We start from the raw sequence: 21,564 nt of genomic DNA, 5'->3' as shown, positions 1-21,564 counted from the left end.
TTTGGTTTTAATACTTTTGTATCTGTTCTACTAAATACTCTTGCTATTGTAATATTACTTGACGAAAAAGGTATTTTCAATATTGAAGTAAGAACTTTGTTTTACATTATTACAGTTTATTGTTTAGTTCTTTTAATTGTTTGTGTTTTATCAGGTTTGTTTTATAAGCTGTGTAAAAATAGTTCACAGATTAATTGTTAAACCTTTTAAAAAGGTGAAACACAAAATTAATAAATATACAGTTTTAACTTTAGGCAAATTTAAAGTAACAGTGATTTATCATGTAAAGTTACAAAGTTAATTCATCTAGGTTTCATACATAATAGTTGCGGACATTAAAATACTTTTAAGTTATGCAAAAGTTTGTATACTTATTTATTTCATAACATTTATTTTATATTTTATTCTTTCATAACTTTATTATGCAAACTCAGTTTTGGTTAAAGACCTTGTCAGTGCTTAAATAAAAAATATTTATGAGAATCTATTATAATTTATTATTTTATTGTTATTAAATATTTTATAATTATTTATTTTAATGATTAACACTAATTATGATGTTTAAAATTGCATACAAAGTGTTTTGATTTAAGTTAATTTTTTTAGAACAGTTTATAAAAAAAATATTGATAAAACGTTGATGAATGTTTAATGATAAATAATTTAATGTTTAAATTATTCTTCTCTTGTTTGACATGGTTATAGTACTTTATCATATCTTTTATGAAATATTATTACCAAATATTAATTTTTACTAGCTTTTTAGATATATAATATCTTTAAAAAGATAAATTATTTTTTACCTTTTTTTTAAATACTACTAAATAAAAAATAATAACTTAACTTTTAGTTTAAATGAGTTAATGTTGTTTTTAACAATAAAGTAGTGTTAGTAGTGTAATGGCTATACAAGTTTTTGATTTTTTAAATATAAATGGAGTTTATATATTAATTATAATATTTTTTATTTTTATATTAATTTTTAAAAAGGAATAACACATTTTAAATAAAACTGGTTTTCAATAAATAAATGTGTTTTAGTAGTATAACTTTAAAGCTCTCAAATTATTTTTATTGTATGTGTTTTAAAAATTAAGGGAATTTCAAATTTAATATGTTAATATATGTTAATGATTTATTTAAATTTGTGTTTGTTGTGCAATTAATCATAGCTTAATTGTTTTGAGAGAATTTAATCAATCAGTATGAAAAAAAAACAATATGTAATATAGTATAAATTTAACTGTATTTCAGAGAACTTTCTATTTAAAATTTTAATGCATAAAAATAGTTTCAAAATATACCATGAGTAGTACCTTACAAAAAGATAATAAAAACCTGAATATTGATGAGTTGCAAATAACAAAATTTGATGAAGAAATCATAACATCAAATGTTTACTCAGATCTACCTAAGCTTGTAATAAGCGCAACACCAAACGAAAACAATTCAGCTGCAGCTGCAGACACAAAAGAAAACGAAGGCCTTTCAACTTTATCTGTTCACAGAAGAAGTTGCGACAGTGCTTACGGCTCTTCAATGGAGTCTAACCTTGCAATCACTCCTGAAGAGAGTTCTGCTTATGAGACTAGCAGCAAAGAAGCTTCTTCCGATGAGCGTTTCAACAAGCTTTCCGAAGCAAGTCCTAAGACAAAGCCTCCACTACCTAAGAAGTATATGCTGTTGAACCCATCTGAAAACACGAGTTCCAAGTCTTCCTGTTGTTCATCTCCTGCCGAACCGGATGATTCCAAATGTGATGCGAACAGAGTTTCACCTTTTAAGGGAAGTACTAAGCTGGATAGGCAAGCGTTTTTTAGAAAACTTTCATCGACCTCAAAATATTCACTCAGGTATGTTTTATAAGTTTTTTCATAAAGTTATAATTTTTTGAAAATCTTGACAAAAGACATTTAATTTTTGTTATCAAAAGTACATAAATAAGTTTGTGTTTTATGAACAAAGCTAACATGTTTTTACAAAAATGCAGATGAAAAATTAGTTATGGTCCAAATAACTATATAAAAAAATTGTTGGTACCGTTTATTATTTAGCTGTTTTTATTTTAAATTAATGAGTTTTTTCCATTCAAAACCAAATTTTGACTAAAAGTAAATGTTATCATTATTTGCAAATTTGTAAAGTTTACTCAATACCATGAATTGTTGTCGAAACTTTTTAAATATAACAGTTATATTGCAAGAAATCTAACTACTAAATTGTGTATGTCTTACTTCAGTTTTTTTTTTCAAGTTTAATTTCAATATCGAATACTTTTTTGTTTTAATAATTACACCTATTTTTGTAAGATTTTGTTATTATAATTATACTTTGTTGAAGTTTGGTTAATTTTTATCTTTAAAGTGTTCAATCTAAAGTTTCGATGAAACTATATATTTACTCAAGTTTCTAAAACAGTAATCTAAGCCAGCAATTTTTACAAAAATACCATATATGTATATTTATACATTCTATGCTTTATTTACCTTTATCATATTGTAAAAAAGATATTATTTGACAAGCATATTTAGTCATGAATAGAACGCATAACAATAGAGTTGGTCAATAAAGACTTTATTTCATAAACGCCTGTTTTTCAATCACATTTTGCTTATTTTAAAGTCCTGTGCTTGTTTTAGTTTTGTTTCAAATCGAAACTGTTTGATTTTCATTTGATATATCTAGTTTAAATATTTTACTTCATACTTTTAGTGCTATATTAAAAGTTACTTTAGATCCTTTGAAACTGTTTCTTCACAGATTGCTTACACTTTTATTTTTCAACATCTTTAAAAAGCTTGATTAGAATTTCAACAACGAACAAAAAAAGAACTTTTTTCTTTTTTGTTTTCTCCAAACAATCGGCTTTTGTTTAAAATGTTACAAAATCAACACAATCTTTTGTTTGCTTATCATTATGCAAACTTACTATTGTTAGTGTTTAAAGTTTTTTTTTTGTGTTTTAAAAAAATTGGAGTATTGATATTTTTTAATACTATATTTTGATTATTTTTATATACTTTTGGGCTAGTTACGTTGTTAGTTTTTTTATATATCTATAAAGAAATGTTTCACTGGTTTATAAAAAGTAAAAAATGAAAGAGTTGTGTTAATTTTAGGTCTTCTTTATCAATTGAGTCAGAAGATGATTTAACACTTTCAGATGATCTAAAATCACCAGCAGGAAAAAAACAGTCGCCTTCTAAAGTGCCACAGGTTTATAGCAACTTAATTAGAGTTTAATTTTTGATTTAGAACATTAAAACTGCAGTTGTATAAAAGTATGTGTTTTGGTCAGTTTTATATTAATTTACTCTTACCAAAAATATCTTTATTGTTGTATGTGATAACATAAATGATTTAGACTGTTATTTGAATTTTACCAGTAAGAGTAAAAATACAGGATTGATTTTCGCTCAGGCTAGCCTAGAAAAATCTAGTACTTTGAAATTTTAGAAACATTTAAACCGGCTCAAACAAGTTTGATCTATTTTTAATAAGCTGTTTTAGGCTTGAAAATCTTTAAGTGAGTTTTTATATTTCAAAGCTGAGGCCAGATTATTTTTTTAATGAAACTGAATTTGTCATAAACAATATTAAATTTTGTGATATTATAAAAGTTGAGTAATAGAAATCTACTGAATTTAAACATGTTTTACTTAACTAAGTTGTCAAATATACATCTTTTAATTAAATTGATATCATTAAGTATTCAATGATTTTCGTATTACAGCTTTTATTTTACTTACTTTTTTTAAAACTTTTTTACAGTTTAATAATTATTCAACATTTTTTACTTAGTTGAATTTTTTGTGTTTACAATGAATTGTGTTGTAATTTTTTGATATTTGAAATGGAGGTATATTTTTTACACTACTTATCAAACTTCATAAACATATTTGTAATTATATTGATTTAAATTAATGTCTACGTTTAATTTCGTGTAGTTTAGAATTTAATAGATTAAGTTTTCGTTCTAATTCAAAAAGTTTTGACTACCAGTAAGAGTTATTTATTAGTCATGAATTACCTCAAAATTAAAATTTATAAATAAAATATAGATAATCTTATCAAAGAACAATTAGCTTTAATATTTTTTGCTATAAAATAGTAATAAATAAAAATAAAAATAATAGTACATAAGTAAAGATTTATTTAGTGTTGATACTCTGTTTGTTTTTAGTATTATAAGTTTCCAACAGTCAATTTCTGTGCCTGAATAAGAACTATACAACTTTGAAATATAGTATTGTAATGTAGATCACAAAGTAGTAATACAGTATTTTCATACTGTATACTGTTTTTTTTTTTGCTTACTATTTTTCCAAATTTTCTGCACCACAGTCTTATGTTAATGGAACAAAAGCTTGTGTAAATAAGCTGTTTTCAGTTACATTGCTACTTATTACTTATCTGCAAACAATGTATTTTATTATGAAAAAGCTGCAAAACCGCAAATAAAAATTTCAAAGCTGATGATCAAAAAAATACATCAAGAAATTAATACATAATTATTATTTTTAGTTTATGCCTTTTCTTAACAGCTATACTATTAAAAGTTTTAAATTGCGTGCTGGAACTTTTTTTTAAACAATATATATGTTAGCATTTAAACCAGGGTTTCCCAAACTGGGCCAAGTGGCCCTCTTAGGTGCCATTACAGAAATTTATGGGGCCATGAGCAGCAAGGGGGGGGAGGAGGGGGCATTAGCAGTAAATTAGCTATGAGTTCATAATTTGAAATTTACACTAGATATACTGGAGTTGATCATGAAGAGCAAAAAAAAAAGGTCTTAGGCAGTTTTATGAGAAATATTGTTGGAGGAGGCCTTTTTAATTTCTTTAAAGGGGGCCTTTTGAAAAAAAATTTGGGAAACCCTGATTTAATTGAACTTTATGCTTAAAATTTATTTTAGTTTTACATAAAAAACTAACCTTTTTTGAACAGCACACATACTCTAACTTTAGAAGACATTGACAAAAAGCAATAATCTCTTAAAAGTTCACCCTAGAAGTATTTACAGAATATTTAGTATTTATTTACTAAGTTTATTCAAATATGGCTAAATTTATCTTTCTAAAAAGTTATAATTAGTTAGATCAAAACAAATCATAGTTGCTGGAAGTTTAATTGAGGTAGTTTTGTTATTTTCAGCACATTTCTATTTAGGCATACACAAACAAATATTAAAATTGAGAAAGTTGGTATTATTTATTAAACAAATCTACTGATAATTAATAAAAGAGCTTCCCTTATATACTTCATAAATTTAATCAACGCTTTAATACAAAAAATAAGTGCAGACATAATCATTACATAAAAAAATAGTTATTATTTAAAAGTATTTTTAATTAAAAAAAGTTTTTTTTTTTAAGTAGTTTATTTTTATTTTCTAATATTGATTAAAATAATCTCAGTTATTAAGTTGTCACAAACTATAAATAACTTCATAAAACCTCTGCACAGAGAGATCTTATTAGTTTACTTGAATGAGCAAACTTTTTTTCCTTTAGACCACAAGTATAACATTTTAATATGTTTGTAGGCTACATAAAATGTTGAATTTTGACTTTAAAATAGTGATATCTAAGTACGATACAATATTTAAAAAGCATATGTTTATTGTTATCTAGAAAAATGCTTTTGTTTTGATTTTTGTTAACTATATGTGAGAAGTGAAATATATTAAAATCTCAATGTGCTACATTTATTTAAAATATTATTTTATTTTTTGTAAATTTGTTTTAAAAGTTATATATTAGATTTGCTTCAGAACAACAACCTAAAAAGAACAACAACAGAGATGTGTTTTACTGAAAGCTTAAAACTTGGATAAAACTACGGAATTAAAATAATTAATTTTTAAGAAATTTCAAAGAGGATTTATATCGAATAAAATGTTGTGATTTAAAGTAGGTTTGGCAGTTTCTTTAAATCGACCTTCTCTGTATGTATGAATGAACTTTTAATAAACAATGGTTAACAATACATGTTGTTTTGTCACCTTTCAGCGGTTTTTTTGTTATGACAGTTGTCCAGTAATTTTTTTTTGTGTATTTTGTTAATGTTGTAGTGTTTTTAAGTTTATTGATTTATGATAAGTTTAAAACATTAAAAATAGAGAAAGTAGTTTAGCCATTTTTTAAAGCTGTTGTGTTGAGTGTAGATCTTGTTTTGCTTTTTGTAATAAGGTTATATGAAGCAAAGTTTTATTAAGTACATATATTTCAATCAAAACGTTTTTTTTAATTTGTATTTATGTGATACTAAATATAAAACTTAAAAAGCTATCTGAATCAAGCTCAGTTGTTTTAAATTAGTAATGCAACAATGTAAAAAAATTCATACTAAACTTTTTTTTTAAGTTTTTGTTTATGAATAGAAAAAACTTTGTAGTCTCGTACTTATCTCTAAATTTTAATTGCCCAACAAAAGAAATAACAACGCTTTTTTCTATATATTATATTTCGATCAAGCTACAGAGAATTCAATGAGAGCTGTGTTTATTTTAGAACAGTCGAATTAAATAATAAACTTCAACTCCATTTGGGCTTCTGTTTTTGTTTTCTCACGGCAAAGGTTTGTGTACACAAATGGCTCAAGGCGTTAGAAAATTTTGTGTGAAACTTTTATAGACAGCACCGCGATGCAAAATATTTTAGTGCTTAAAATAAAATACTGGTGATTGATTTATTGTGTTGTTTGTTGAAAGTTTTAGTTCGCTAATTTGAATTTTTATCGTATTACTTAAAATAAGTATTTTCTATGGTATAAATTGTTTCGAAACTAAAATTTTAAAACTATTTTTATTTATTGCTATTTAGATTTGTCTTGCAAGCATTTAGTAAAGTTTAATAAAGCTTACTTTGAATTTATAACATATCAGAATTTGTTCATATGTTTTTGATAATGAAAGTTTAAGTTAAGTTTTTCAATCACCACTTGCGCAAAGTACAGTATTTAAAAAAATCAAAATCTCTAATAAACTGACTGTTTGCTGGCTTTTGTTTGCTATCCTTGCATTCTAAACAGGCAAGCACATCAAAATTGATTAATTTTGTTGAAATTCCAACACACACTTACATTTGGGAGTAGTTTAGAAAAGTTGCCGTTGCAAAAGAGTTTATTCAATCAGTTTTCATGTTTCTCTATTGATTTTAAAAGAGTGCAGTCTGTTGGCATTGTGTGAATAAAAACAAACTTTTTTTTTCTGCTCAAGCTTTATTGTTTCAGTTGATTTTCACGCTTGCCCGAGATCATTCAAGTTATGCTTTCAAGCGAGTTGCTGCTTCCAGGCTGCATATTTTGAAGATTAAGTGATTTGTGAAGCGTGAAACTTATAGTAGTAATGATAAAATTATTTGACATGAAATTTGTTGTTTATATTTGTTGATTACTATTCGACTAATTGTTTTAGGTTTTTTGAGTAAAGAAGTTGCGTATTGCTTTAAGTATAAGTTTCAGCAAGTATGTGTTAACTTTTGTTTGTTTCTAGAAATAAAGTGCTAAACAATGATTTTTATATTGGTAGTTAGTAATCATTTTGTTACATTCGCCAAGTGGTCAATAATGTCTTTGAAAAACTTTATCTTAGTAAGTTTGTTTTGTATTTGTAAAAAAACAAAACTAGTTTATTAACTTAAAACTACTAAATAACTTCTTTTTTCTACGCTTACATAAAGTTAAAAAAACCTTTTTAGTTTTTTTAGTTTTAAAACTTTTAAATATGAATTATTATCAGTAAGTGTCAGTCTAGTTATCTTTATCGGAAATGTAAACAAAGTACATTTTAAATTTCACGATTGCAAAATTTTATTTTGAAATTGTATGGAAATATATCTAATTTAAAGTAAATAAAGTGATAAACAAAATTACCATGGTAGATACAGCTAAATTTAGTCTGTTTGCATTAAAAATATTGGACTTGTTATAGTTTTTGACAGTTATCAATTGCTATCTTTTTTTTATCTTGAAGTTAAATTGTTTAGATAAGTTATTTATAAGTTTATTTATATAAATAAAGTCAGTTATTTGGAATTTTAAACTTAATTTCTGTAAAAATATTTTAAGAGAAATGCATAACTGCATTTTCGTAAAACCTTAAAATAATTTTTTTTATTTAAAAGATGCTTGAAACACATTACTCTATGAAAGTGCTTTCATGTATTAAATTGTAGAGTTTTGATATAGTTTGGAAGTTAATAGCTTTAGTATAAAATTATGCAAAATGATTAGACTTATTAACCTATTTGTGTGTTTAATAATAGTTCTTTTTGGTTTTTCTAATGCAGTATTTTAAAAGTATGTAGTATGTTGTTATAAATATGTTTTAACTATATAGATTAGAAAATTTCAAAATAGACTAGTATTATTATATATGGCTTATAAAAACTTTTCTTTTCGATATTAAAAAATTGAATCTTTTTTAAAAACAATACAATTTTGTAATTTCCTGTGCCTAGTTTAAAAATGTTTCAAAAGTATTGTATTTTAAATACTAGTACTGTATTTTTCTTTAAATACTAAATATGAAAATTTCTTATGTAATCATTTTAAAAGTTAAGGTGTTTAGTTATAAAGTAATTTTTTATATTATAGTAGTTTTTTTTTAAGTTAACTTTTACTTTACAGAAATCAGTATTAAATAAGTTATTTTGGTTATTCAAATTACTTAAGTATAGTGATATAGGAATAATTTTATTTTATCTTTAAAACGTTGTATATTAAATTCGTGTAGTTTTTAAATAGGGTTTTATTTTTCTTTTTACCTTATTATAGTTTTAAAGTTACTTGACGTTTATTAGTTTTTGATATTAGATTTTATTTTCTGATGCCATTTCTAGTACTAACCAGTGGCGTCGCGTGGTATTTTTTTTAGGTGGTGCAGAATTTAAAAAAAAATCATTTATTCTAATAAAAATATATTTTTACTGTCAAGTTTGAAAACAACTGAACTTTTGCTACACCTGAAGATAAGCTTTGCTTTTAAGGGCATAGGGGAGATAAAACACTTTTTTCACAATTTGATCTTATTTTATGTAGTTTTTACTAAGCTACAAGATGCTTTTTACAGATTTTAAAAATTCAGTACATGTTTTAAGATATAGCCGGTCAAAGTCAAAGGCAACAAAAGGTTCATAATGGGAGGCACAAACTAAAACAGTGTTTAAAAAAATGTTAAACCCCCCCCCTCCTCCCCTTTATGCCCTTAACATCTACTTTAGAATTATTTTCTGAAATTATTTTATACAGTTTTAATTTAGCTACAAGTCATCTTTTATCAATATTAAAAATTCATAAAAATTTTTGAGATATGGTAATTCACAGTCAGAGGTACATATGAATCCTTATTTTTATAACATAAACTCAAACAACAAATAAATCAAATCACTAAAATCATATCTTTTTTCTATAAGTTGGCCTCAAAATCTTTAGATGTTTCTTTTATAAAACAAAAAAAAATTGCTAAATTAGATATTTAAAATACCAAAAAAAAAGTTATAACAAAAGTTTTTTTTTTTGTATATATAAAAATATATATTGATACTTAAAAATTTAAAACTTCTCTTCAACAAAAGTATAAAATTTTATAAAATATAGGATGAAAAAGTTTAATTAAAAATTGTTTTAAAAATGATGGAGAATGTAGGTTTTCAGTAAAATTGTATTTTTTGCTGTTTTGGTTTGCTCCTTGTATAATAAATCATTGTACTCTCTGGCTTTGACTGGTTGTAACTAAAAGTTTAATTGGAAATTTCAAGTTTATTAAAGAGTAACTATTAGCTTTCTGAAAAAGTTAAAATAAGAACCACATGTAAAAAAGTGCCTATACACCCTCCCCCCTTACCCCTCACTAATTTGCACATTTTTTTTACAAACATTAAAATGTTTATAAACTTTTTTTCTAATTTTAATGTTTTTTGTTGGAGTTTTAAAATTCAATAGTTTTTTAAGGGTATCTTTTCTTTACATAATTTTAATTTGTTTTTTATTTTGATGACAGTATTTTTGTCAGGAGCTCAACTTTTTTAAGTTTAGTTGTGAGGCTGTTGAACTTTTCATGAATTTTAAAGATAACTTATAAATATGTAACCATTATAGAAGTAAAAATTTGGTTAGTTAGTTTTCATGTGGCCATAGGAGTAAAACACTTATTTTTTAATTTTAAATAAGCTTGTTATTTTCAGAGTAAAAATTAAAACTGCTTTAGTCAGCCTGAATATTTTTCTAATTTGGTCTGTTTTAATTTATCTTGGGTCATCTTGAGTTTTTAACATTTCTAAGTTATCCTGATTATGAGGCAAGGCAACCATGTTTCAACAATTTTATCTAAATTTTTTGCTTTGTTTATGAAAAAATTAAACCAAAAGTTATATAAAGTAAAGGTAGACTAAATTTTCCTTCAATGTTAAACTACTTTAAGTAATCAAAGTTTCTAAGTTAAGGCTATTTACTTTATTTAAATATGTGATTGTTTAAATAATACTATTTTTTATTTAATATAAACCTAAAATATTTTTCTGTAAGAGTGAACTAGAAGTTTATAATAAACTTCTTAATTCTTTTTTTCAGAACTTTAATTTTATCATTTATTTTATTAACTTTATGATAACAATAATCAGTTATAGTTAAGTTTATGTATGCAGATTAAAATAAAAAATCAAATTTTTAAGACTTTGGTGATTTAGAGTTTTTATCTTTTTTTCAAAATATGCAATTTATGACAAATCTTTTAATAGAAGTGATCTGTTAAATTCAAAAAATCATGTGGGTACATAAACTCAAGTTTAATCCTTTGCAGTAGCTTAGTTTTGTTTTTATTTTATGTTTACAATAGCTTGTAGATGATACTTAAGCAGTCCTGTTTTAGGGAATTTTCAACTTAGCTTACTTACCGCAAGATATTGATTTTGCGGTAATTCTTGAAGAAATTTTGCTTTTTTGAGTTCATTTGCGGCAGTCAGCTAAGAGTTTGCGGCAGTGAAGTGGGCAAAATGGTCGTTTTCAAAACTGAAGTTTTAAAAGAGATTTCGTTCAAAAAAATAACGAAAACGTTATAGATACTTTTTTTTCTCTTACAAAATTTCAAGGTGGTGCAGTTGCGGCAGTGCAACACCCCACGCGACGCCCCTGGTACTAACCCTTTTTTTTAAGTATTAAACTGAAACACACAAACATTTAACCAAATTTTTAATCTTCTAAATGTGTATAAAAAGTAATCATTACTTGAAAACTCAACAGAGAGCTTCAAGTTGGACTAAATTGCGGAGAATGGTGATCTGGTCTCCGTTCATGCAGTCGTTTAAAAAAAACTACCCTTGGGTTCAATTGGCAGGACATACTGGTAATTTGATTTTCCATTGTTCTAATCTAGTTGTGTTATTTCTCATCTATGACGTTTTTAAACCTCGTTTTTTCATGTTGATTAATGTGCAAAGTAAATTAAAACAGCAGATTTATTGTAATATTAATGTGTGTACAAAAGTTATGCGATACTAATTGTTATGTATACAAAAGGAGAATAACATGTACTTAACTTTTTACAAATGATATCATGAAGCTTAAAGGATTAATATTTATTTATAGATATCAGGTAACTTATTCACATAATAATTAAAACCTAGCTCGTTTTTAGTAAAGTAAAAAAAAATATTTGAAGTTATCAACTACTGTTTTTGAAATAATGTTAAGAACTACTTACTAATAGTAAGAAAAACTATTATAAAATCTACAGTTTTTGAAGCATTTGATTTTTGTTGTTATAAATAAAGATTGTTTTTTAATACTTAATTTTCAACTAAGTTTTGTTTAACTTATATTTTACAATGAAAGTAGTAAAGTGAAAAAAAAGTTTTGTTTACTGAAAAAGTTCAGCTAAAAACTTATTACATTTTTATCGAACTTTTAAATCAATGTCATGCTTGTCAATCCAATGGATTTATTGTTATTTTCGAGTCGTTGTTTTTCCGCGTTCAGTATTTTTTGTATTGTTTCATATCGTAAAAAAAAACAAGTCTGTTTATTTCCAGTATTAAAACATTATCATTTAAAACATATCTGGACAGCTTTAATTTCAAAATGCTGTCTTAGAGATGTTAAAAGTCAAGTAATTTTCTTTCATTTGATGAAAAATCACTGAAAAATCCAAACACTAATATTCTACATATTATCTTTTTACATTTTTTATGTATAGTAAAACACCAGGCAACTTCCAAGCCGGCGAGGAGGGGTGCATACTGAAGAAGTACGTGGAGTGCGAGGCCAACTTCCTGCAGACTGTCACCGACGACACGCTTCTGAACGGCCTCGCGCCCACCTTCGAGGGGGTGGTGACCAGCAAGGGGGAGAAGTACACCAAGATGCAGGACCTGCTGCTCAACTTCGACAAACCGAGCATCATGGACTGCAAGATGGGCGTGAGGTTGGTTTTATTATATCTTTAAACTGGTTTTTGTTTAGTATTTTTAAACAAAATATTGTGTTTCTTTTTTATTGATTTAACGTTTTTATTGTAGTTCTAACTATGTTGTAATAACTTTAACTAGTTATTGTATGTTGGTATAAGGACAAAGCTACTTATAAGTACTAATTTTGCTTGAAGTATTAAATGATTTCATTTTAAATGCTTCATATATTATTTTACTTCATAGATTTAAATTTTAAACATTTTCACTAAGCAATTTTAATAATTAAAATTTCTTAAATAAAAGTACGCTCTTATCCTTTTCGTATCTAAAGCGTTGAATTTTACATTACTTTCATATGAATATTTCAAAGAGATAATAAGCTGTATAATTGTATAAGCAATCTATTTATATTTCTCACTGCTGTATTAGTACACTCAGCTATTAATTTTTTCATGGAGCTTCTAGGTATAAAGTATATAAAAATAGTGTTGTAACTGAATAGTATAAACTTTTAGTTGTCACCTACGCCCATAAGTTGCCACTTGGTGATTACTAGAGCGTATTAAGTTTTGAATGTCAGCATTTGTATTATTATCTATTTAGAACTAACTAACATTTATACGTTTATTGATTACGTTGGGTTTAAGTCTAATTTACGCTTAACAACAAAATCAAAATACTTAACGTTGGCCTAATAGGTTTACTATTAATTGTTATAACTTAAGTATGTTTAATAAACTTTATCAATGTACTAACATCGAGCTTTAGTGTAATCTTTCAATTAAAAATTTGAAACTGAACTGTAGGTTTTAACCATGTTTTTTATTTTTATTTATGTGCTTTGTCTGTAAGTGTGAATTTACCTTGATACTATCATGTTTGTAACGTTAAATAAGCTTGTACTGCTGATTGAGACGGTTGTAAAACGTTTTTGGGCTAAATATATCATCGCATCAATTAAGGTAAGTTTTTCTCAATTGTTTATTTCATGCATGTAGTATACGCACTAAATTACATTAAGAACATTGATATCAAGCTATGATATACGTAAGAATAGTTAGCTTATCTATTTTTACAGGACGTACCTCGAAGAAGAGCTTGCAAAAGCAAAAATTAACCCAAAGCTAAGACCAGTTAGTTTTTTTTTTATCTTCATAAATAAAAGCTTTATGATAAAAACATTTTGTTTGCCAGCCCCGCAGTTTTGAATACAGATAAAAAGTCGTGAGGAATGCATTAAAACGTTTTTGTTGTTTACATTTGAATTATGTTGATCAATGCAAATAAGTCAATTTGTTTTTGAAAAGCACAAAACAAAAATACATGTATATGCTTTCAAACTACATAACATGGGTTTTGTCTGTTTTGTTTTCTTCAGCTACATTTCTTCGCAAGACTAAACTGTCAAATTTAAATATTTAAATACAAAAAAAAAGTATTGTGTGTATAAGCTTTGTACAAATATCTTGTCTTGATAAAGTTCATATGTAAGGCTCACATCATATATTGTGCATTTCTTTTTCACAATTACTACTTGATTTTGCAAGATATACCTATATTTAGTTTTTGTTTTTAGCTTTACACGCTTTTAACCACGTGCGTATATTTTAATTAACCTAAAACCCTTTTAATGTTTTTAAAAATATTGCAGAGTTATAGTTTTAAAATATTTTGTTTTTGTATTTTTAGATTTAAAATATTTTGATTGAATGAAGTTTAATGTAAAATCCGCAGTGTTCTAGTGCTTTTTTTAAACGAAAAACATCTGGTTAAGTTAAAATAAATGTTTTAAATAAGCTGTTTCATACAAGTTAGTCGAGTAAAAAAGTAATTGTTTTATATAACAACTAACCGACTTACGTCTTGGGATTACACGCACCTGCTGTTCTAAAAATTTACAAACTGTTTTGAAATAAAGCAGTTTGTTCAGAAATCCCCTGTAAAAAGCATTTAATTTTACAAAGATTTATATAACATTTGATAGCTTTTATCGTATATGTATTATAAAAGAATAGCGTTTTTTTTTAATTAACTAATCTTGTGTTCATTATAAAGGAAACTATTATTACGTTTATTTAAATTTTGCTGCTACATTTATTTTAATAAAATCACCAAAAAAGTCATAATGCACGTATGTAAAAAGCAAAAAAACATTTCAATACACTGATACTTTATTATTTTTTACCTTAAAACTCAGATGTAACTAACTAATGTATTTGTTTTTATTTCAAAGACGAAACATTTTTTTAACATACGTAAATAGAGTTTTATTTTTTAGTTATTATTTATTTTTTTATCTGACTACAAATTAGTAAAAAATGTTGTATAAAACATTCTAAAGTTAAACTTCTATCAGAGCGTTGTTTTCTTTTATCTCGGTAATCTTTTTGTTGTTTTCATTTTCTGACGACCTTTCGCAGAAGTGAAGCATTCTTCAAAAAACACTCAAGTGTCACTTTGCCAAAATAACTTCTTTAAATTTATGAAGCCTTGTGTCATATGAGTTTTCAACCTTTTATTAAGTTTTCTCAAAATGTTGCATTCTACATTGTTTGTAAACAAATAAAATTTTGTTAGTTTATAGCTTAATGTGTCTTAAATTTTAAAAAACATAGTTTATATAAATATTATGTGCAGTTTTAGCTCAAATAAAAAGATAAATCAAGTTTATTTCCAACATTTTTTTACTAAAAATTTATCAATCAATCTAATAATAGTTTAAATTGCCCTTCATAGAAATTCAAGCATCACGACTACCGTGAAAGAAAATCAACTAAACTTATACTATCAAGCAATAAAAGATTTAAAACTTAAACTAATCCAATGTTAGGACATGTACAAGAAGATGGTGGAAATATCGCCGGACGCGCCCACTGAAGCGGAACACCAGCAGAAGGCGGTGACCAAGCCGAGGTACATGCAGTGGCGGGAACTGGTCAGCAGCACCTCCAACCTCGGATTCCGAATTGAGGGCATCAAGGTTGGTGCGCTTGCGTTTGAGAACTTACTGTTTGAATGTTTTGTTTAGTTGGTTAAAAAAGAAGTAAAAACTTTTTGTTGTTGTTAAAAATGAAAACAAAAATTGCTTGAACTTTGTTTTAATGTTTAGGTGACATTTTTTTTAAGTAAGATCTGTGTCTCTTTTTTACTTTGTCTACTTTGTCTCTTTTTTGTATGTTTACTTTACTAAGTAAGAATTATTCCAGCTCAATATTTAAAAAAAAGTAATATTATTGATAGCTCTAACATAGTTTTCAAATTTCTAATCTTAATAAAGTACTGCATTTTTTATTACAGTTATTGTAAAAAATTGGTTAATATGCTTTTGTCATGTTTTTACTATATGTAATCTACTCGTTTTTTTTTTGTGTATAAATTTTGATACGATTTTTTTTTACTAGTTCTTAAAGTGTTAAAATTAACTTATAAAATTACTTGTAAGCCCATAATTTTGTTTTCAAAACATCTATGCTTTAAAGTGATAAGAATTAAAAACAAAAATTAGTAGTTTTATTGTCTTGCTTATGCATGACGTACATTAAACTATTTCGTCACGTTTGTATAGCAATCAAGTTTCATTGTTCCTATCAATTTATTAAGTTATGTTGCACATAATTAGCTCTAAATAGTTTAAAATAATGCGCAAAGAATCACATGTTTTTAAGCTGCTCTTTAATTGAAAAACACAGAAATTTGTGCATGATTTTTATTTACTTATTATATTTTAATAACCTTTAAAAGTAAAGATATTACATCATCCTAATTTTATGAACGTAATTCAAAGTTTAAGTGCGTACTACTTTTGAGCAGTGGAAGTAAATTTTGCAACAGTTTTCATTAATAATTTTCGCAACATTTGAAACTTATGAAATGTTAATCACTTATTGCTTGCTAGTAGTTCTAAAAATTTCCCTATTTTCACGTGCATAAGACCATTACACTAATTTGAACTATTTTCTCATTTTAATCGAAGTTTTTAAACATTAAGTCTTTTCTTTTTGTATTTGAGTTTCAATTAAGTTGATCAGATTCGGTTAAGTTTTAGTATTTTTTGAATTAATTGCACATGTTTTTATTAAAAATTAGTTTTACTATTACAAAATAATAAATCTTAAACATTTCATTATACTTACTTTATTTTGTAATGATGCAGGACTTATTAAAATAACTCGAACAGAAAGGAAATAAAGAACCAAGTAAAGACTACAAATTAACAAAAAGTAGAACGCAAGTCATAGATGCTTTCAATTATTTTATTGAAAAAAATCTTAAAGTAATAGTAAGTATATTTTAAATCTTTTAATTTTTTAGAAGGTTTTCAAAAATCTTTTACAACTTAAAAGGTCTTTTATGGCAGAAATTATGAGTGTAAATTAGTATTTTCATTAAACGAATAATTTTACTTTAATGTATCATTTAATTTTACTTAAAAACAGGAAAAATATTTAGATAGATTACAAGAAATAAAAGAAAAACTTCAAAAATCCACCACTTTTGCTCGTCACGAGGTAATATTTTAATAGTTATATACAATATTTGCTAAATAAAACCTTATGATTTTTATTTGTGGTAATTGTATAGTTTGTTTATTTTATAGTATCGTTACGAATTGTGCTATTTTAGCTTTACTTATGTGTACTGTATATTTATTTTTATGATTTTCAAAGTTATTTTAAACTAGACACATAAAGAATTTAAATTATAGAATATTAAACTTCTTTTTAATATAATTGTTAACATACGATTTAAATCATGATCATTAGTTTTTTGATCAAAGTACAACAGTTTTAAACTTAAATAAAATATTTTTGTTGGAGATTTTTTAACAAAGTTTATTTTAAGCTTAATTATAGTTCTTTGATCTAGTTTACCATATCGAAATACAATAGCACTATTGATAACATAGTTTTTATTTGTTCTTTTCGAAAGCAACAAAAACTTTTAAATACTTGCTTTTTAATAATGAGATAGTTAGCTTATATTGTTGTTTTTTTGCTTATTCACCACTTTTCTTTACAAGTTTCTGTTAGAAAATTAATAATATAAGTAAATAAGTATTGCATTAGTTAGTATTAATTTATTATATTTTGTTAGTTTTAAAACTTTTAAAATATCCACTGAGTTTTTTTTAATGTATTTTAAGAAATATAGCTATTAAAATAATTTGTAAATAAACTGCATAGTTTTGAATTTAAACTGTATAGATATACCTAAGTTGAATTTTTTTTTCCTGTATCTAATTATTTATTTTATCTTTATTTTTATCGGAAAACCTCATAAGTTTTTTATCAACATTTAAATTAATAAGCGTAAAAATGTTATTTTTAGGATCCTTTTTATTTAAAGAATTTTATAAACTACGAAATGGTTGATCTACTTTATCGGCTTTTATTTTATTACAAAACAGTGTAAAAATAAAAAACAAAAACACCTTTAATTTCTCTTTTTATTTATCTTTTTAGTTTACATTTTAATCTCATGTTATGAAATTTTTTAAACATCATAAAACTTATGTTTAGTTTAAAAGTTGAAAGTATAATTTTGTGATTGAATAACAAATAATTTCGTTGTTCGCTTCAGGTAATAGGTAGCTCATTATTGTTCGTTCACAATCAAAACAAAGAAGAAATCACAGCGAATATTTGGATGATTGATTTCGGTAAAACACACAAACTGCCACAAGACAACACAAATGATCATTATAAAACATGGGTGGAGGGTAACAGGTACATTACTCATTTCACTTTAAACTTAAACTTGTTAAACTTTAGCTATAAACTTGAATTATTTAAGTTACTGTTTTAAGTTCTTTTTTATAACGTTAATAGTATGATAGTCGCACTTTTGATGACTTTTTTAGGCTTGGAATATTAAAAAAAAATTTCTGAGTTTAGCTTTTTATCTAAAACAAACTTGTTTTTCAAACTGTTATCATTAAAAAATTAATTCATTAATTTAAGGACAATATTTTGTAAAATGTTTTTCAATGTTTTTTAAATATAAGAAATTACTTTTTAAAACTTTAAATGTGTTAGGTTATTCAGTGGTGTATGTTTTTACTTTAACAGGGAAGACGGCTACTTAATGGGATTAGACAATATGATGTGCATATTCGAAGAAGTACGGAAAAGTTTAATAATCGAAAATGTGAAGGCGTCTTAGTTAAAATCATCAAGTTTTTTTTTTGTATTTGTAGTGTTTTCGTTTTTATTGCAAACCTTTTATTTCTGCTTTCAAAACTACAACTCTTCTTACTTGCTTTCATATAAACTCAACGCTTTTTGTTTCAAAACCGGATTATGAGTTTGTAGGCGAAATTCGAACTTTATACTTTGGCAAATGGAGTTTTAATCACCTTTTTACATTTCAAATTATGAATTTTGTACATTCTTGTCGTTGAAATTTTACCTTGTGTATTGAACAGGTGCCTTCTCAGCACAAAATTCCGTTTTAACTTTTGTGGCGCCTCTCGTTAGAGCTGCTATGATGTATAATTTTGTTGATAGTGAAAAATAAATAAACATTTTGCTTTTAGTTACTTTTTGCACATTGAGTTTTTTGATTTAAGTTAATAAAACGAATGAAAAGTTTAGATTTATTTCTGTTGCGTTAAAAAGGCTGCTTGTTGTTGAGGAAAGTTAAGTGAGCGACGCTTCCTTTTCACAGCAAATTAATCATCTAAAGTCCGACTAAATGCTTAAAATAGCAAAAGGTTAGAAAGTAAATTATTTCTTTGTTAACTTTATCGAGTAACTTGAGCTTTGATTTCTCTACACACCCGTGTTGACTTACACAAATTAATACATTGACTGTGTAAGAGCAACTTATTAATACAATTCCCATTAACATTTTTATTACATAGTAAGAATGCATTTTATTCCTTAAGTAATTGTGTTTATTTCAAACTCTGACTCATGAAAAGTTGTCATTTAAAGTTTCACAGTTATTTCAACGCTATTTCATAAAAAAATTGATCCAAATACTTGTTTTAACAATTATAATGTTTAAGTTTCTAAAATTTTTCTATGGTTTGATAATTAGTTTTAAATAATCGCTTTTTGATTTTTTCGCATTATAGTAATTTTATATATAGTTAAAAAGCCTGTTTTAACAAAAAGGGCAAATATTATTTAGTTATCAATACCTAACTATTAAATTTTTTTATGTATTTAATCTGCAAGCGTTAAAACTCCGTATTTTATTTTGACTGAAAAAACTAAATGTTTACTATCTAAAACAGTTTTAGCATTCCTATTTTTTTTAACTGTAGAAAAAGTTAAATATAATTGTAAGAATTCAAAAAGAGTTTATGTACTCAACATTAACCATTTTTTGATTATATCTTTAGTTTCAAAATTAATTTTTATATTTCTTCTATCACAAATAAACTGAATACCGAGGTACACAAAGCAAATGTTTTAGTTGCATGTATAACAAAAAAGGCTTTAGAATGACTGTGTTTTAAGTTTTCATAATAACACTTTAATTAAAGGGATAACTTAAAATTATGTATGTATTTTTAGAATTACTTACATTCAAATATTTTTTAGCTTACTTCTTAAATTTTTGATATACGCAATAGTTTAAATCCCAAACAATGCAGTTAATACTTTAAAGACGCTTTCTACGTATCACTAGAATAATTTCTAAAATTCAAACAAAAGTACTAAAATTCTAAAGAAAGACTTTAAGCTCTATATTTAGCTATTATCTACTAAATTCTATAAAAGGGGAAGTTAGATAGATTATTTAAAAATAAACTTACTCTAAAAATACTGGTAATCTAAATTCTTATATATGCTGGGGAGGCTTAGAAAAAAATTTTCAAGTATTTTGTACTTTTATTAAACTTAAATTAATTTGTTTATAAAACACGGCAAGTTCATATGAAAGTATTTTCGTTAAAACATATTCAGTCAATATTCGCCAAAAATGGCAAAGGTTGCTCATAAAAATGTATCAATATTTTTAAAAATAAAAACTACTAATGAGACAAAAATTGAATTTGAAAGCAGTTAAAGTGGAAATTTTCTAAAGAAGTAGATTAACAAAGAATTAAAAAACATTAACTATAAAATTCTGAAAATATATTAATTATTTCTATATTTCAAACTACTTTTAATAACTAAGAAGCTTTTTTAAATAACTTAGTTTCGTAGTACTTGTGTCTGGAATTTATCAGATTAATTTTAAATAATGTAAAACACAAGACGCAAATATAATTGATGTTCTTATTGTTTTGCTTATGGACAAAACTTTCATTAAACATAACCTTTAAATGCAGAGTAGTAGTTTATTTTGATTGCAAAGTTTAAAAAACGTACATGATATAAAAAGTAATAAGACATACTGTGTATAAAAATTAAAACTAAGCATAGTTTCATAAGTAACAAGTTTTAGCTGTCATCTAATAAGTAACAACTTAAAAACTAAAAATACAGCTATAAGACTGCTATAAAATATAAAAGCATATTAGGATATTCAATTATGTCATACTTATAATACAATATTAAAAAATAGTATTTGTATCACTTAGTAGGTCTAGCTTTTCATTATTTTTTTTTAATAATTGATAGAAACTCAAATTTTTATGATGTATTCAAGATTAAAACTATAACTATACTTTATTTTAAACATAATTTGATATCTTAGTAGTATAAATAATAATTGAAATACAATAATTTCGAATAAGATCTTTGTAACAAAAGTGTCTTATGTTTTACACATTTTGTATAACTTTTTATTACTTAATTATTGTAATACATAAAAATCGTATAACAAAATGATCTAAATTCATTCAAAAGTGAAGAAATTTTGAGTTCACGTGAACTTTGACCTCTTTTAAGGTGTTAATATTGTTGACATTTTAAGGTATAAGCTTTATCTTCAAGATTTATTATAAGATTTTAAGTTGTTTAAATAATCTTAAGACCCGGAAAAAGTAGTTGATTAATACTTTTATTATGGAAGTAGCTTTAAAAATATATAAAATATATCAAAACCAGATAAAAAATAATAATCCTTTATTTTTTTTAAAACAAAACTACAATAAATATATAAATAGTCAATAATATTATTAGCATAAACACTACTATTTTTTACAACATTATATTTTCATATGTTACCAAATATTACTACCCTAGGACTTTATTTTAT

General features: G+C 25.0%; 1 protein-coding gene across 1 annotated transcript; it reads left to right on the top strand.

Annotated features, from left to right (window-relative positions):
- The first annotated feature begins 1,261 nt into the window (after positions 1-1,261).
- LOC145829970 (inositol-trisphosphate 3-kinase A-like) lies at positions 1,262-19,000 on the top strand. The gene is made up of 10 exons (XM_082937864.1): positions 1,262-1,853; positions 3,120-3,216; positions 11,243-11,345; positions 12,206-12,422; positions 13,487-13,541; positions 15,239-15,388; positions 16,586-16,687; positions 16,845-16,916; positions 17,989-18,134; positions 18,477-19,000. The coding sequence occupies exons 1-10, from the start codon at positions 1,306-1,308 to the stop codon at positions 18,568-18,570; spliced, it is 1,584 nt and encodes a 527-aa protein (XP_082793990.1). The 5' UTR covers positions 1,262-1,305; the 3' UTR covers positions 18,571-19,000.
- Positions 19,001-21,564: the final 2,564 nt, after the last annotated feature.

Source organism: Thalia democratica, chromosome 1, assembly GCF_965202585.1.
Source record: "Thalia democratica chromosome 1, ktThaDemo2.hap1.1, whole genome shotgun sequence".
NCBI classification, from domain to species: domain Eukaryota; kingdom Metazoa; phylum Chordata; class Thaliacea; order Salpida; family Salpidae; genus Thalia; species Thalia democratica.
Note: the sequence above shows the minus strand (reverse complement) of the source record. Positions and strands in the feature narration are given on the sequence as shown.

Bases quoted from the DNA above. Each gene is read 5' to 3' on its own strand.
- LOC145829970 (XM_082937864.1), top strand. From the start codon at position 1,306: ATGAGTAGTACCTTACAAAAAGATAATAAAAACCTGAATATTGATGAG. The intron at 11,346-12,205 runs GTAATTTGATTT...GTAAAACACCAG, and splicing joins TCAATTGGCAGGACATACTG to GCAACTTCCAAGCCGGCGAG. The intron at 18,135-18,476 runs GTACATTACTCA...TTACTTTAACAG, and splicing joins ACATGGGTGGAGGGTAACAG to GGAAGACGGCTACTTAATGG.